Genomic DNA, 17,431 nt, shown 5'->3' with positions numbered 1-17,431 from the left:
TTCGAAATCTGATATTTTTCTTTTTTTTTTGGGTTTCTCCTCCTTTCTTCTTGATTAAGAATCCTCCTAATTAGGAGTTATCCCAATCCAAATCAGTATTTGGATAGGGGATAATCTTAATCCTATCTGCAGATAAAGTTAGCTTACTCCTGATCTTATCAGGAGGTTACCAGATTCAAATCTAATTTGAATTTGGTCTCCAAGAGTGGATAATGCTAAAGACCCAATCCTTTTACTAACATTAATCTCAGATTCGCCCCAAAGATGGGTGATCATATCAGCCCACCTCGAAATGGGCTTCTGGCCCATTAAGTGTTCAGTGTCTAATTACTTTCCAATCTGCTGCCCAGTTGGGCTTCTTTGTATGGCGTGGGACCCAAGCATTGATCTACACACCAGCCACATGGGTTCGGCCCAGCCTTTAATACAAGGCCCAGCCGAATTCACTGAAAAACTCAATGAACCCCTTGAGTCCATCATATGGACCCTATGGGCCCAACACTTACATTAAGTGGTCCCTGGGCCAAGCCATCTTATAAAAACCCAGGGACTGTGGGCAGGTGCAAGATTAGCCCATCAGGTATTATCCTCAATGGTCTTACACTTAACCTCTCAGCCCTTAATGATCAAGCACTGCCCGACAAGAGAGGACCTCTCCCTCGGCTGCAAGGAACAGTGCCGCACTCTCCTCTCACATGGATCCCGGGAATTAAAACCATTTGCAAACAATTTGAAACCGTACATATATATATAAATATATTAATTTTGCAAAACAAAATTCCAACGATTGAAATCAACTGCCGGCAGTTTGGTTTCCATCAGAGAGAGTGCATTCCCGATCATTACCCTTTGTCCGACAAAGTGGCTGATTCTGTCACTATGATCACCCACTCAGATGAATTCTCAAACTGCCCCAACATACCCAGGTTTTGATCCCCGCTAAGGATCTCACTGATTGGCATATCAAAGGCAGCCTGATCCAACACCTAGTGAAGTGTCATAATCGAGTCTAGGGGTCAAGTGTAACTTTCCAGTTTTGCCCATCTATCTCCAAGGTCCAGAGCAATACTGGAAATCTGGTCCGGTTCAAGGATTCAAGCAATCCCATACTGCATGTGCCTCGGGTCTTACCCTGGTGGCTGAGACAGGCCATCCCAACACTTGGTGGCACACCAGTATCAGCCTTGGCAGGATAAATCTCCCCAGACTTATCCAACGGCTGTGAACATTTAAAACTAACATGAATCTCTATAAATGTCCAGTTTTAGGGTTTTACACAGAATTAAACCAAACAACATGAATCAAACATGCACTTTATTTATTTTCACTAAATAACAAAAGTACATCAAATCAGATTGAAGCTAAGGGCATACAAAAACTGTCTAACATTAGAATATGCCGGCCTAGAAGTCTTTCCCCCATCAGCTTGCTTATGAGTTGCATACTCCCTGGCTTGTGATACCAATTACCTTGTATTTGTTTGCTTTAAACTCTTCTCAATCCTGACAGCAACTTGGTAGGCATTCTCTAAATCAAAGACTCAAGCAGTTACCATCTCTTTTTTTATTTCAGACTTTAGTCCATTCTTGAATCGAGCTAACTTTTGCCTCTTACTTTCAGTAGTATTACATCTAATAGATAATTCATCAAATTTATGCTTGTATTCAACTACAGATAACGTACTTTGCTTGAGGTTAGTCAATTCCTCATATAACTCATCTTGGAAATCCATTGGGAGGTACTCATCCCTCAAATGTTTCTTCATTTCTAACCATGTAGAAATAGGACCATCACCTCTATTCTCAAGTTATCGCTCCATGCTTCTCCACCATACTTTAGCATGACCACCAAGCTTCATACGTGCAAATCTGATCCTCCGATCATCAGTCATGTCATACCAGTCAAAATATTCCTCTAGTGCAACCAGCCAATCTGAAAAAGATTGAAGATCTAAATCTCCATTGAAATCAGAAGCATCCACCTTCACCTTCTTGGTTATACCATCTACATAACCACCATGTTCAGCTTGTTCCATCATCTCATCAAATAGATTTGTGAGCGATGCTTCTTGATCAATCTCTTGATGGGTATTTCGGGCTCGATTAGCTTGTGTAGGTGGTACCCTGTTGCAATTTGCGGCTCCTTGTCATCCTCTAAGATTAACAAATCCTTCATCTTCACCATTATCATCTTCATGGACAGCTCCGTTGTTTTGTCCTCCATCCCTTTCATTGATTAGGGGTGCTTCTTGTTGGATTTCTTCTTCTTTAGCTTCTTGAAGTTCTTTGTGTATCAGTCAGACGACCCTTGTACTACTTGCCACTACGTGTAGCCATGATGATAACAGCCTATAACCTTGGCTCTGATATCAACTGATGTAGGACCAGCTCAGTTCTAGTCCTTAGAGAATGTTGAATGATCTTCTTGATCAGAGTTTTATGGCTGTTGATATCTGTAATGGCTTCTTGAAAGAATAAGAGAGAAAATTGGAGAGAAAGAAAAGAGAAAATACCTAGAATCACTCACAGGGTGCCTAGAATCACTCTAGAGCATGGGAATCATTCACCATAGCTAGCATAAGCTGAAGAAAACTAAAGAAACTTCATTGCCTTTGTGTAAAGCATCCATACATATTTATATACTCTAAACTCATAATAATCCTAGGAGTCAAACTGTTAAACTCATAATAGTCTTAGGAGTCAAACTGTTAGACTCAATAATCCTAGTAGGACTCAAACTAAGCTGTCATATCCTATTTCAATTCAAAGAAGACTCAATAACTGTAATCCTACTTATGCAATGACTGAAATTTTAAATATAAACAAACTATAGCTAGACAATCAAACCCTATTATTGGACCCTACAGAAAAATTATAAAATGGCAAAAATACCCTGGTGCTTAATTCAGTTCAAATCCCACGTACCATCACTATGCCATATCAGGACCTGTTGTAAGGCCTTCTTCTTTCTAGAATAAGTCTTCAAGGGTGTTGATCGATTCCTATCATGAATCCTGCTTTACCATTCCATTTTTTCAGTATGATATCCATTGTTAAATTATGAGTGCTTAAATAATTTGTTACTACTTTTCAATCCATGTCCTTTTTGGTCTGCCCCTAGTCCTTTTATCCCCTTCAACTTGCAACAGATCACTTCTCTCATTTATCACCTATTGGAGATACTCCTAGGTTCCTTCGAAAGATTTCATTTCTGACCCTATCCTTTTCTAATTTTCCACTCATCCTTCTCAGCATACACATTTCTGCCATGGTTATTTTTTAGACATGTCATTTATTGATTTCCCAACACTTTGCTTCAGACAGCATTTCTGGTCTTACAACCATTTTATAGAATTTTCCTTTTAACCTAGTGGTACTCACCATCAAATAAGATTCCAGACGCACCTTCATTTTTCCCATCCTACTCTAACTCTATGAGCGACATCCTCCTCAATCTCCTAAGTGTATTATTATTATTCTCTTTTGGTCCTACATATTTTAAAACCTCTTGTTCCTAAGATATTTGTATATAAACTTAATTTTGCATTTAATTTTTTTATCGGCACATTTTGCATTTAATCCTTCATTAGTTTCATCAATTAATACTATGTCATCAGCAAACAACAAGCACCATGGGACTTTCTGATGAATATGTTTAGTCAATTCAAATATGATTAGTACAAATAAATAGGAACCAAGTGTTGAGCCTTGGTAAAGACCCATCGTAACTCATAACCATAAAATCTAATGTCTCTCTAATAGGTGATTTGATATTGGTTATTGCCCCTTCATGCATATCTTTGATTAGGTTCACATACCTATTTGGAACTCCTTTCTTTTCCAAAACCCATCATAGTATCTCTTTAGGGATTCTATCATATGCTTTCTTTAGATCAATGAACACCATATGAAGATCTCTCTTCTCTCTAAGTTTTTATATCAATCATCTGAAAAGAAAGATTGCTTCCATGGTTGACCTCCTTAGAATAAACCCAAATTGGTTCTTTGATATACTTTTTTCATGTCATAAGTTCATAACTTTTGCTCAATTATTCTCTCCCAGAGTTTCATAGTGTAGCTCATGAGTTTAATCCCATGACAATAATTACAACTTTGCATATTGCTTTTGTTTTTAGATATAGGCACCATAGTTCTCTTTCTCCATTCATTAAGCGTCTTCTCTCCTGTTATCTTATTAAATAGTTTAGTTAACCATAACAATCCTACCTCCCCCATACTTCTATTGAGATACCATCATGTCCTAATAATTTCCCCCTTTTCATATTATTTAGTGCTTTCTTCATGTTTGCATTCAGATTCTTGAAGAAAAGAGAAAACATAGAAAGGAGGAGAAGGAGGAGGAGGAGGAGAGTTGAAAAAAATAGGGCGGCACTCTCTAACCAGCCCATTAAAATGATACTTATAGTAGGGCAATAATAATTACATGAGATGACAACTTTACCCCCATTAGTGAGTAGAGACGTAAAAAAAAGAAGGCCCAAGCTGATTAACACTTAATAGCAGTACAGCCCAACAGAATAGAGAATGTTATAACATAAATGGGTTGAAGCCCATACTGTTAAGTCCCACAACACTCCCCCTCAAGCTGAGCATGGATGTCCATCAATTTTCTTGTCATGCCTTCCTTTGTCTTTGGTGTTGTCCCACTCAAGGGATAAATGATGATCAAGCTCTTCCCATAAGCCTTCTAGTGTAGCAAAATAAGTTGCAACATTCTTGTCCCCTTGAGTCAAACTAGAGATGTCTTGATTCAGCCTATAAATCCTTGTTATATTCTTCTTTTGACCATAAGTGTTGTACAGCTTTTCCCAAATCTTATGGGTTGTTGTATAGTGCTGAATAATCTTTGCATTGGGAGTCATAAAGTTAGCAACCATGACACCACAGTTGCATTTAGCCTACACCAAATCCTATAACCTGGAACATCTTCCTTGGACTCCTTAATTTTCCCATCAATATAGCCTTGTAATCCATGACTTACTATGGACCATCTTGCTAAAATGACCCATTCCCTATAATTGTATTCATCTAGTTTCACATTAGTAATATGTACAATAGGATTTCCAAGATGAATAACATTATCAACAATCCTAGAACCTCCAGATGAAACTTCACTTATGCTAGAAGGCATCTTGAATTCACCCAAACTGTTATTTAATTAGTGGAATAGGTCAAACAGTACCTCCCTTTGCTTGAACTCCAAATATAACCAGGGCTAGAGCGCACACAAATCTCCTGGACTGATACTACTTGTAGTCCAGCGGTTAGACCTGTTAACTAGGTCTCTCTAGTAGTCCATATGACTACTCTACAGCTCCGTGCCCTACCTAGGCATAGCAGCAACTATTTCGGGCCTCCTTGGAGATTTTTCCAAGGAAAGAACCCTAGAAACAGCTTCAGCTGACCAAGACCAGCAGTAGAGTTCTTTCTTGTTGCTCCAACAATAAAAGAAAAAGGAAAAAAAAAATATGAAGAGAAAGGAGGTGAATAAAAGAGTAGGTGAGCAGAACAAGAGTAGGTTATTGCTCTTCAAGAATCTGAAGGCGGCACTCTCTAACCAGCCCATTAAAATGATATTTATATAAGGCAACAATAATTGTATGAGATGCCAACTTTACCCCCATTAGTAAATAGAGATGTAACTAAGAAGGCCCAGGCCCATTAACACGTAATAACAATATAAACCAACAGAATAGAGAATATTATAACATAAATGGGCTAAAGCCCATACTGTTAAGTCCCACAACACTTCATACGTGTTATTTTTAATACTATTAGAGTTATTAGTCTCTCCTTCATGAGCACCCTCTAAATGTTCTTCATTTAATAAATTTTCAAAATAATTTTCCCATCTTTCCTTGATTTTCTTATCTTTTACCAAGACTCTTTATTCTTCCTCTTTGATACAGCTAAGATGGTTTAAATCTCTACCTTTTCTTTCCAAGATCTTTACTGGTTTACAAACTCCATTTTCTTCTTCTTTAGTGCCTAATTTATGAAAGAGTTCATCATATGCCTTAATCAAGGTTTAAAATGTCAGTGCCAGTGGAAATGTTGGTCGTCCAAATATAAGAAACATGTCAGAAATGTCATATGGAAATATTTTAAAAATCATAGACATGGTGGAAAGTGAAAACATTGTAAAACATGCAAAATATAGAATGATATTTTATGAAATAAATGTTAAAAGAATCATATGCACACACCTTTTTAAATTATTATCTTGTTCCAAATCACTAAACAAAGCAAAGAAACTAAGGTTATAGACTAAAGAATATGTTCTGAAGTTGTCTTATAAACCTTAAGATTCAAAGCTTCATGATAGAATGAGTAAAAACAAAATTTAAACTCATAATATGTAAATGGTTGTAATATATCAACCAAATAATCTATCACAAACAAAAACTAATATTTAACTTCATGCTTGAAGTGAATATTGAGCTAACTCAAAGTTGTAACCATTTAAGTTAGGCATGCAATAACATTGTTACTCCACATATCTACAATATTGTCACCAACTTATGTTACAATACTATCTCTTACCCTTCACATAGTGCTGGTAGTGTTCATTGGGGAATATGTATGTATGTCATGGAAACTATCTCTTGTACTTCACATAGTGTTGGTAGCGTTCATTGGGGAATATGTCGATTCCAGTAAATTTTCATGTTGCTACCCACGGAAATGGAAATATGCCATGGAAATATTAGGGAAATAAGGGACATTTTAAACCAGGGCTTTAAACATAATATATAATACATTTTCAAGCACTCAACAATGCAAGCATGTTAAACTTTAAATCTCTTTATTTCTTTCCTAATTGCATTACTCTAGTCCTACAAGCTGCTTTGTATAGAGTGAGGCAAGCCAAAACAAGCCCATGTTAGGGACTAGCCTAACATGGTTTTATTTAAGACCCTAACATGGATTTACTCTGCTGATCCTAGAATAGGTTCAAGAGAGAAGAAAGGAAGAATTGCTCTGGTACAAATAAGTATAAAACGACAAAGATTTATTGACTTAATCAAGAAATAGGTTTTTGGGAGAAGAGAATTGAACAGTCTACTTTCTCTCATTTCATCACCTATTGGAGATACTTTGCAGAAAAAAAAGGGTTTAAATGTTAGGGACTAGCCTAACATGGTTTTATTTAAGACCCTAACATGGATTTACTCTGCTGATCCTAGAATAGGTTCAAGAGAGAAGAAAGGAAGAATTGCTCTGGTACAAATAAGTATAAAACGACAAAGATTTATTGACTTAATCAAGAAATAGGTTTTTGGGAGAAGAGAATTGAACAGTCTACTTTCTCTCATTTCATCACCTATTGAAGATACTTTGCAGAAAAAAAGGGTTTAAATCTTAGCTTTGGGGGGAGAGGATAGGGAGGGAGAGAATAATCAGAATTGCATAAAGAATTCTCCTGGCTATAAGACATGGGAGTCACCAAGTCAAAGGATCTCATTTTCATGTTCTAGCTCCTAAACTCACATTTTGCCTGTTCCATTTTATTGGTCAAACCTTAATCTGTATTATTACATATTTTAAGGATGCCTCCATTCAGTTGTCCACTGCCCTTGTATTAAGGACTACAATTCCAATTGCACCATGGGTTACTCCTTCTGCATCTTTACCTCCAAGGTCCAAAACTTATAATGATATTGATACCAATAAACAATTTCCAACTCTCCAAATATTGGAAGAAGATTCTCCATGGTGGTAGTCCGACTGATCAAGTACCAACTGCAGATTTCTTTTAAGGTAAAAGATTTTTTTATCAGAAAAAATGATTTGTATTAATGGATTAAAAAGGTAATTCATACAGCACGATCATAGGAAATTTATTCCTTAAGCAGTTATGCTCAAAACCCCATTACAAACCAGCCCAAAACAACGGCTGTCTTTTTACACCCTGTTTAGCCAGTGAGTCAGCAAACCCATTTGCACGCCTTCTGACCCACTTAAACTCAGCCCTTATGTCTTTCACAATCTCAGCCACTTCCCTCATCACATGTCTCAAACAAGGTTCAAAGTATCGATACGATACGCATATCAGCAGTACCGTTTCGGTATTTAGAAATGCCCAAAACTCTTTTTTTTAGTATTTTTTTTTCAAATTTTGGTTTTGGGAAGCTAAAACAGGTTTTTATTAAAAAAAGTTAGGGTTCCGAAACACCTGGAAACAGGCGTTTCGGAGAGTATCTTTTTCAAAAGATACGATACGGGCATTTCGTAACAATACTTTAAACCATGGATCCAAGGGATATGTCTTCTGGTGTTTGCCCATGAAATGGTTACTTTTAAATCCCCTTCAGCCTCAATTAAGCTTTAGACCAATTGTTTGGCTTCAGCCTTCCACTGATCTTTAAGGTACAAGATAACAAATGCATAGAGTGTTTCCTTTCCTTTTCTAGTACTTTAAAGGACTCTAGGTATTATTCTAGATTTCCTTCTCTTTCTTTAATATTTATGATATTGTTTCTCTTTTTTTTTCAATACTTAATGACTCATGAGACTGTGTTATTGAAGTGAACTTTAGAAAAACAAGTAATCAGAACAATATTGATTTTTCATCTAAGCCTTATCAAGGCCATGTCTAGTACAGAAAAGTCTTCAGAATTTTCGCAAACCATGCAACTAGAACATTCACTTGATAGGATTAAGTTACAAATCTTTCATCTTCCATTATCCTATTGGGTTGTTAAACTTTGTTTGAAGCTTATTAATAAAGATCATCAAAGAGTAAAAGAAGATAATAAAAAAACCTGATATTAGGATATGCAAATATAAAGTAATATCTAATTAAAACTATTAGAGAGGACCACTCACCTTTATAGTCACACTATGCACATTTCCATATCTTCTTAATCTTCCATTGATGCTATACTTAGAAAAGAAATCAAATGAACCACCGACCTTCGGTACACCGAAATTATCATGGTTTCCTCTAAGATCATAGAATATATTCTTGTCAAGTCCACTCCTTCCAATAACATCTTCCATTACTTTTTGATATTCAATCCACTCATTTTCATCTTGTTTCATTATTAACAAATCTTTGCTCTTCCCATCTGGCCAGAGAAACATCAAAAAGAGGAAAGAACACATGCACATTAACATTAGATTATAAGTTCAGAGAGGTACATGTGCACAGATAGAGATGTATACAAATAATAACATGTGAGTGTGAGCACACACCAATACATACTCACAAGAACAAGGAGTCATAAAGGTCTTTTAAGATTTGAAGTACCTACAGGGCCAAAAGATAGTCCATGCCATACCTTAATAAGGCCCTCAAGTTTTGCAAACTATAGGCCTTCCTTTATTCCCCATATCATTTAGAAAGCTATGGGTTCTTAGTTCCATTCGCCCTCCTAATATAGGTTCAAAATGTTTTTCTAGCTCTTCTCTATTAGAATTTGAGATGTAGATCAATCCAAAGTAAGGGTGCAACTTAGGCTGGTTGGGTTGGGTTCAAGGCTAACCTAGGCCTCACCTTAAGATCAAGACCTGGGACTAAGGCCTGCCATGACCTGAAGTCAAGGCCTGAGTTTACAAATCCAGGCCCAACGCAAGCTAAACCTGACATATAACTCAGGTTGGACTTGGGCTCAAGCAGGTTTGGTGAGACCTGGGAAGACTGGTCAAGTTTGAAAGCTATCTAAATCATGTTTTGCATTTCTACATTTTCATTTGGACTTCATTTGGATTTTACAGTCCAATATCGAAAATATACTCTAGAAAAAGTATATTATACATAGCAAAGATAATATATTATTCTACATGCTTGTGCATGTGTAGGCCCAGGTTAAACACAATAGTAAAAACACAAGTTTACAAAATAGTTTTATGTATAACATTATACATAATATACATGTATACATAATCTAGAATAGAAAGAAGAAAGAGAAGAGAAGAAGAGAGCGGAGAAGAGAGAAGGGATTGCCAAAAAGTAATGGGGGTGGTGCCCCACTTGACTTATATATTGGGTGTTCAAATAAAAAGGGGATATTACAAGAATACCCCTGATTACAACTTAACATAGGAAACTCATAAAACGGGCCCACTAACAGCCTACTAACGGCCCAGTAACAGTCCTAATAACATTCCTAACAACACTCCCCCTCAAGTTGGGCTGTATATATCTATCATTCCCAACTTGGAATAGATATCCATATGTCAGGTACCTGAAACACCTTTGGTGAAAATGTCACCCAACTGATCCATAGAATTTGCACAAGGAATGCAGACTTCCCTAGATTCAAGTTTCTCACAAAAGAAATGTTTGTCAACTTCGATATGTTTTGTTCTTTCATGCATTACAGCATTGTGGGCAATATTGATTGCTGTCTTGTTGTCAAAATACAATGATATTGGGCTGTGAACTTGAACTCCCAACTCCTTTAACATATTCATTAACCACAAAATTTTTACAACTCCATGTGCCATGACCCTATATTCTACTTCTGCACTAGACCGAGCAACCACCTTGTTTCTTGCTTTTCCAGGTTACCAAATTTCCTCCAATAAAGGTGCAGTAACCTGTAGTAGATCTCCTATCATCAACTGAGCCAGCCCGATCTGCATCTGTGAAGACTTCTACCTTCAAGTGGCTACGCTTGGAAAAGAGGACACCTTTACCAGGAAACCTTTTCAAGTATTTCAAAACATGCTCTACAGCAGCAAGACAAGTAGTCCCAAGGGCATGCATATACTAGCTCAATACCCCAACAGCATAAGCAATGTCAGTTCTAGTCATGGATAAGTACAACAATCTCCCAATAAGCCTCTAGAACTGCCTTGCATCGGAGAGAGGCTCCCCGCCTTCTTCACCAAGCTTATGATTTCTATCAATTGGTGTATTTGCAAGCTTGACTCCAAACTTACTAGTATCCTGTAGAAGATCTACAATGTACTTCCTCTAAGAAATAAAGATGCCTTTGTCTTATCTCGCAACTTCAATTCCAAGGAAGTACTTTAAAGGGCCTAGATCTTTGATATCAAACTAAGATCCTAAGAAACTTTTGCATCTCTGACTCCCAATTCCCCGTAATGACAATGTCATCCACAAACTATAAGAATGGCCACCCAATTCCCTTCTTAACAAAGAGAGTATGATCACTTTGACACTATCTAAAACCAACCTGCTTGATTGCATTATTAAATCTGCCAAACCAAGCCCTTGGAGATTGCTTCAGATCATACAACAACTTCTTGAGGCAGCAAAACTTGCATTTTCTTTCCTTTAAAGCAACACTTGAAGGTTGAACTGTATAAACCTCCTCCTCAAGGTCACCATATAGGAATGCATTTTTGACATCTAACTGGTGCAATCCCCAATCAAACATTGTATCGAGGGAAATGAGGACACAAATGGAGTTCATTTTGGCAACCAAAGCAAACGTTTCTATTATAGTCAACCCCATATGTCTGAGAAAAAACCCTTGCCACCAACCTTGTCTTATACCTTTCTATGAAGCCATCAACAATGTTTCACAGTAAACACCCACTTACATCCCACGGGTTTTTTACCCTTAAGAAGGTCTACCAAATCCCATGTGCAATTCTTATGAAGAGCATCAAGTTCCTCCAGCATTGCATTTTTCCACTCAGGAGAATTTAGGGCCTCTGCAACAGACTTAGGAGCAGATACATTAGAGATGGCAAATAGAAAAGAACGATAAGAAGGAAATAAGTTGCTACAAGTGGTAAAATGACTAATGGGATGCTTAGTAGTGCATCAATGGGCACCTTTTCGAACAGCTATAGGGCGATCGAGATCACAAGTAGGATCACAAGAAGAAACATTACCAGGTTCAAAAGGAAATGCCCTTCAGGCTTGCCTCTTGAGAATCCTCTGATACAAGGATAGTAGTCTTAAGTTCCTCTTCATCTGGTGACGTATGCTGACCCAAAGGATGAGAATGAGATATAGAGCGAGAATAAACATGATAAACAGGAGCATGAATAAGCGAACAAGAATGATATGAAGCAACAAGGGGAACCGAAGGCTCAGGTGTGGAAGTGGGGAACCAGAATTCGCTTTTCCTCCAAAGTACTATTCTCCCCCTAAGGAGAAGAAGGGAAGATGGAAAGAAGGATCATAACACTTATATACCTTTTGAGAGGTGGGGTACCCAAAAAAATACAAGGAATAGAACGTGGGTCAAGCTTACCACAAGATGGAGACAGATCTTGGACAAAACACCAACATCCAAAGGTACGGACAAGGATAGAAAATAATAGGGACTTAGGAAACAAGAGTTGGTGTGGGGCTTGAACTTGAGTACACGAGTAGGCATATGATTGATAAGAAATGCAGTTGTCAACACATCATCGGCCCAGAACTTCTTAGGAACATGCATATGCAACATCAAACTTTGGGCCACTACAAGGAGATGCCCATTCTTTCTTTCAGTAATACCATTTTGTTGTAGGGTCCTGGGACAAGTACTCAAATGAATAGTACCATACCAGGAAAAAACCTTATTCTGGTTTTCTTTGAAGTATTTTCGAGCATTATCTGAATGAAACTTTTGCACTTCCACATGAAACCGAGTGAATACCATTTTCTGAAAATCTTGAACTACTTTTAGAACTTCATCTCATGAACGAAGTAAATAAATCCAAGTGTATCTTGAGAAGTCATCAATGAAACTAATGAAGTATCTATAACCTCCTTCAGCAACAAAAGTAGTTGGGGCCCACACATTAGAGTGAACAATTTGAAAAGGAAATTCAACAATTTTATTTCTTGGAGGAAAACTTGTTCTACAATGTTTGCTTAAAGGACAAGTTGGACACTAAAGTGAAGACTCAGACACTGACTTAAATAAAGTTGGAAACATGACTCTTAAAGACGAAAAAGACAAATGATCCAATTGGTAATGCCACAGCAAAATTTGGGCATCATTACAAGAACTCTCAGACAGACTCACAAAACTTGTTATATTACTCGACTCTAGAGCTGCAACATCATCTAGAATGTAGAGACCATCAACCAGACAACCCTTACCAATCGTTCTCCCAAAAGTCAAATCCTAGAAAACACAAAAAAAAAAAGTTACATTGCAATTCAAGGATTTGGTAATGCAACTAATAGACAAAAGATTGGTAGGAAATTTGGGAACATGATAAACTGAATGAAGAAGAACCTCATTTTGTAAGGGCATTGCACCTTGGCCAGCAATGGTGGTGTGTAAACCATCAGCTAGCCCAACTTTGTCTCTACCAGAAAGTAAACAATATGATAAAGACAAATTAGGTTTACCAATCATATGGTTGGTTGCCCCAAAATCAATGATCCAAGGGTTGGAGGATGAAGTAACATGAAATGTAAAGGCCTGGTTACCTGAAGTGGACACATATGAGGTAGAAAGAGTGATTGAAGTCTCCTCAAGTTGACAGAGAGTCCTATCATATTCTTCCAGCTGATCACGTAAGGTATCCAGTGATCCCTCCTTAGAGTTAGGACCCGTAGAGACACCCTCTTGAGATGAACAACTAGAAACAATATTAGCCAAGCTAGAATTCTTTTGAGAATATTGTAGTTGCTTCTTCTGGAAGGACTGAAAATTCTCTAGCTTCCTAACAAGATTCCAACATGTCTCTTTAGCGTGTCTGGGTCTACCACAGTAAGTACATCTTAATTTTTTTATCAACTTCCTCAGTCTTCTTCATCCTTGTACCACGTTTCTTATCCACATTACCTCCCTTGGCAAAGAGAGCTACTTGTTGCACCCCCTGTAGAGGATTCATGAATATCCTCCTACTCTCCTCAGATTGAACGAGTACACTTGTTGAAGTGATGGGAGTTCCTTGTTCCCTAAAATCTGAACAGTTGAACCCAAATGGACTCATAACTAGGATTAAGACCTGCTGAGAAGGCAAAAACTCGCTGCTGATTCACAAGCCTTTTGTACTCTTGCATCTGATTCATTCTTCCAGTCAACACTTTGATAACGATCAAGTTTCCCCAACATGGAGGTAAAAGATGAATAGTAACTTGACAGACTTTTCCCCCCTTGTTTACAATTGGAGGACTCAACCCATAGTTGATAAATACAACCATTGTGCCTCTACTCGGACAAAGTAGCCTTAGCGTGGTCCCAAATCTCCTTCGTGGTTTCAGCCCACATAAAGTTCTTTCTCAGAATTGATGAGTAGAAGTAACAAGCCAAGATATGATCAAATAATTCTCTTGAACCCACTTATCATGGGCTGCACCAGCCTCTTTGGGTTGAGGAATGTCACCGGACAAATATCCAAGCTTTCATAGACACAACATACAACTTAACACTTTTAGACCACTCCAAATGATTCAGTCCATCAAGGAGTGTAATAACAACAGAGAAACCCCGGTTTTTGGCCCCTAGGCTGACCATATTCTGACCTCCAGTGACTTCAGACATGGCCAAATCATCAATTGACATTGTTCAAGTGCAGCAAACAACAATTCCACAAATACAACCAAACAAAATAAATAACAGCACCAACAAGAGAGTGACCAGGTCTTTTTTTTTTCTTTTTTCTTTATCAAATTAACAGTCCACTTCAAGCAATCAAAAACTCTACACTGAGCACCTTCCACAAGAAATGAATAGTAGTGTAGGAAACCTCCAAGCACTACCAAATCAAAACAAACAGTGAAGAACCCTACAGCCGAACTTCACAGAAAAAACTGCAACAGTTTAGAATCTTGCACGAAAAAAGGAGGCACTTCCACCATAAACAAACCAGCACAATAAACAACATAGGCCTAGACACTAGAGATCCAAAACACAAGGCTTACACCACAGCTGACTGGATCACAGAGCACAACCATACAGAACACTAAGAGAAACCTCTCTAAACACTCAACAATCCATCACAGGACACAAGTGAAACTCCCAAACAATCACCCTCTTGGTCGCGACCAAAAAAGGAAAAAATAGAATAGAAAACCCTTACCAAATCAGGTCCTTCTCAGGTTTGAGTAGCCACAGTCTTTTCTAGAGCAACCCAAGAGAGAAAGGACAGAAAAGAAGATGTACTTGAGCTCCTCTTACAGTCAGACCTGCTTTATACAACGTAGAATAGAAAAGAAGAAAGAAAAGAGAAGAAGAAAGCAGAGAAGAGAGAAGGGACTGCCAAAAAGTAATGGGGGCGGCACCCCACTTGACCTATATGTTAGGGTGTTCAAATAAAAAGGGGATTTTACAAGAATACCCCTGCTTACAACTTAACAGAGAAAACACATAAAACAGGCCCACTAACGGCCCAGTAACAGTCCTAATAACATTCCTAACAGCACATGGGATAAATATATAATAAAAGGTCAAGAAAGTTTATGTTGGGTTGAACTTTACTCAAGTTAGGCTTGGGCTGCTCGAGGCCTCAACCTAAGCCTAGTTGAGTTAAGGTCGGGCCCAAAGTTTCAAACCCGTCCAATCCAAATCCCAAAAATCCAAGTCCAGTCTGTGCAAAAGCTTGTATTGGATTGAGTCAAGTTCTGGGTATCATGGGGACAGACAATATATACCTGGTCCAACTTCCAAGATAATCCCATCTTCTCTAAATTGGACAAATTCCTGGTAACATTAGATTGGAAGGAGCATTGGAATAGATTGTCAGGAAGGTCCCTTCCTAGGCTTACTTCAAATTACTGGCCCATTTGTGTTTTCCAAGATGGTAAGGTGGGGATCCCAGGCCCCTTTCCATTTAAATTTGAGAATATGGGGCTTACTCATCCAAGGTTCTTGCAAAAGGTAAAGGAATGGTGGGGTGAGGAGTGGGTTCAGGTAAAATGGGAAGGAGTGAGTTTCATAAAAACTTACAACGTTTTGAAGCTAAAAATTAAGGAATGGAATATTACTCATTTTGAAAGATTCAAGGGAAAATAGGAGAATTTGAGTAATCGAATTGAAGAAATTGATAAGTTGAACGAGCAAGGTCAATTAAATGAGTCCCAAGGGGGGAGAAGTGGAGATTTAAAAAAGAATTGGAAGTGATTTAGGAAGGAAATGAGTTGGAGGCAGAAATCAAGATTTAAATGGATTAAGGAGGGGGATGGGAATACCAGATTTTTCCAGTGTTGCAAATGGTCAAAGGAGATAGAATTATATCTCCTCCCTAGAAGTGGATAGTAGGACTATCATTGAGCAAGAGGATATTGCAAGCACCTTTGTGAACCATTTCAAATCTATCTACAAAAGGCCCTTGGCTGGAAGGTGGAATTTGGAGGGTATTATTTTTGTTTTTGCTAAATGGGGTTCAAGTGATTTATTGGAGAAGAGGCTTGAGTTGGAGGAGATCAAAGAGGCAGTTCTGCGGATAGGTCAAAAGAAAGCCCCTAGTCCTGATGGTTTTACAATGGCCTTCAATCAAGATTGTTGGGAGATTTTGAAGCTTGATTTAATGAGGGTCTTTTTATCAACTTGATATATTGAGGGTTTTCAATGAGTTTTATACTTGGAGGATCATAAATCCAGGAATGAATTCAACATTCATAACTTCAGTGCCTAAGAAATCAAGGAGGTTTAAAATGTCGATGTCAGTGGAAATGTCGGCCATCCAAATATAAGAAACATGTCGGAAATATTGTAAAAATTATAGACATGGTGAAAACATTTTAAAATATGCAAAATATTGAAAGATATTTTATGAAATGATAAAAGAAGCATAGGCACACCTTTTTTTAAATTATTATCTTGTTGCAAATCATTAAACAAAGCTAAGAAACTAAGGTTATAGACAAAAAAATACATTTTGAAGTTGCCTTGTAAACTTTAAGATTCAGAGGTTCATGATAAAATGAGTTAAAGAAAAATTTTAACACGGAAAATGTAAATAGTAGAAATAACTGATTGCAGATTTAGTCGAATTTCTTGTGAAGGGAAAGAGGAGGAAGATGAAGATTTCAGCAGTAGATAAGAAAAGAAAAGGAGAAAAGAGTAGGAAGTCAACCAGGATTCTTACATTAACCCTAGCCGCCAATCCCTCATTATATTTATACTTAACTTAAAGGATGAGATATTACAAGGATGCCCTTAGTAGGGTGGCTACTAATGTAGCTGAACAGCCACAACTTAAAAACATAAACTAATGAGCCTAAATCCCAACAACTTCCTAACTAAATAACTTAAAATAAGAGTAAAACAACTAAGCCCAGCTCAACACTCCCCCTCAAGTTGGGAGTAAATGTCACACATTCCCAACTTGCGTAGATCATGCTCCAGCTTGTTCTTTGCAACACCTTTTGTGAGAACATCAGCGAGCTGCAGATCAGAAGCAATGTATGGAAGACAAACTTCTCCAGAAATCACTCTTTCTCTGATAAAATGTCTATCCACTTCAATGTGCTTAGTTCGGTCATGTTGGACTGGGTTATGGGCGATGTTAATTGCTACCTGGTTATCACAGTACAACAT

The 17,431-nt window shown here is 37.7% G+C and overlaps 1 protein-coding gene across 5 annotated transcripts in view; it reads right to left on the bottom strand.

Moving 5' to 3' along the window:
* The window catches only part of LOC148873266 (Calcineurin-like metallo-phosphoesterase superfamily protein), a 51,132-nt gene that overhangs the window by 10,024 nt on the left and 23,677 nt on the right, over positions 1-17,431 (bottom strand). For all 5 annotated transcript variants that reach the window (XM_088961914.1, XM_088961916.1, XM_088961915.1 and 2 more), the window contains exon 2: positions 8,850-9,091. In XM_088961914.1, coding sequence (XP_088818040.1) covers positions 8,850-9,091 — 242 coding nt within the window. The remainder of the gene's footprint in view (positions 1-8,849; positions 9,092-17,431) is intronic.

The sequence above is a fragment of the Nelumbo lutea genome, chromosome 1 (assembly GCF_056320005.1).
Source record: "Nelumbo lutea isolate HS-2025 chromosome 1, American lotus-T2T, whole genome shotgun sequence".
In the NCBI taxonomy this organism is placed as follows: domain Eukaryota; kingdom Viridiplantae; phylum Streptophyta; class Magnoliopsida; order Proteales; family Nelumbonaceae; genus Nelumbo; species Nelumbo lutea.
The sequence above is the reverse complement of the archived record's forward strand: the minus strand, read 5'-3'. Positions and strand labels throughout refer to the sequence as shown.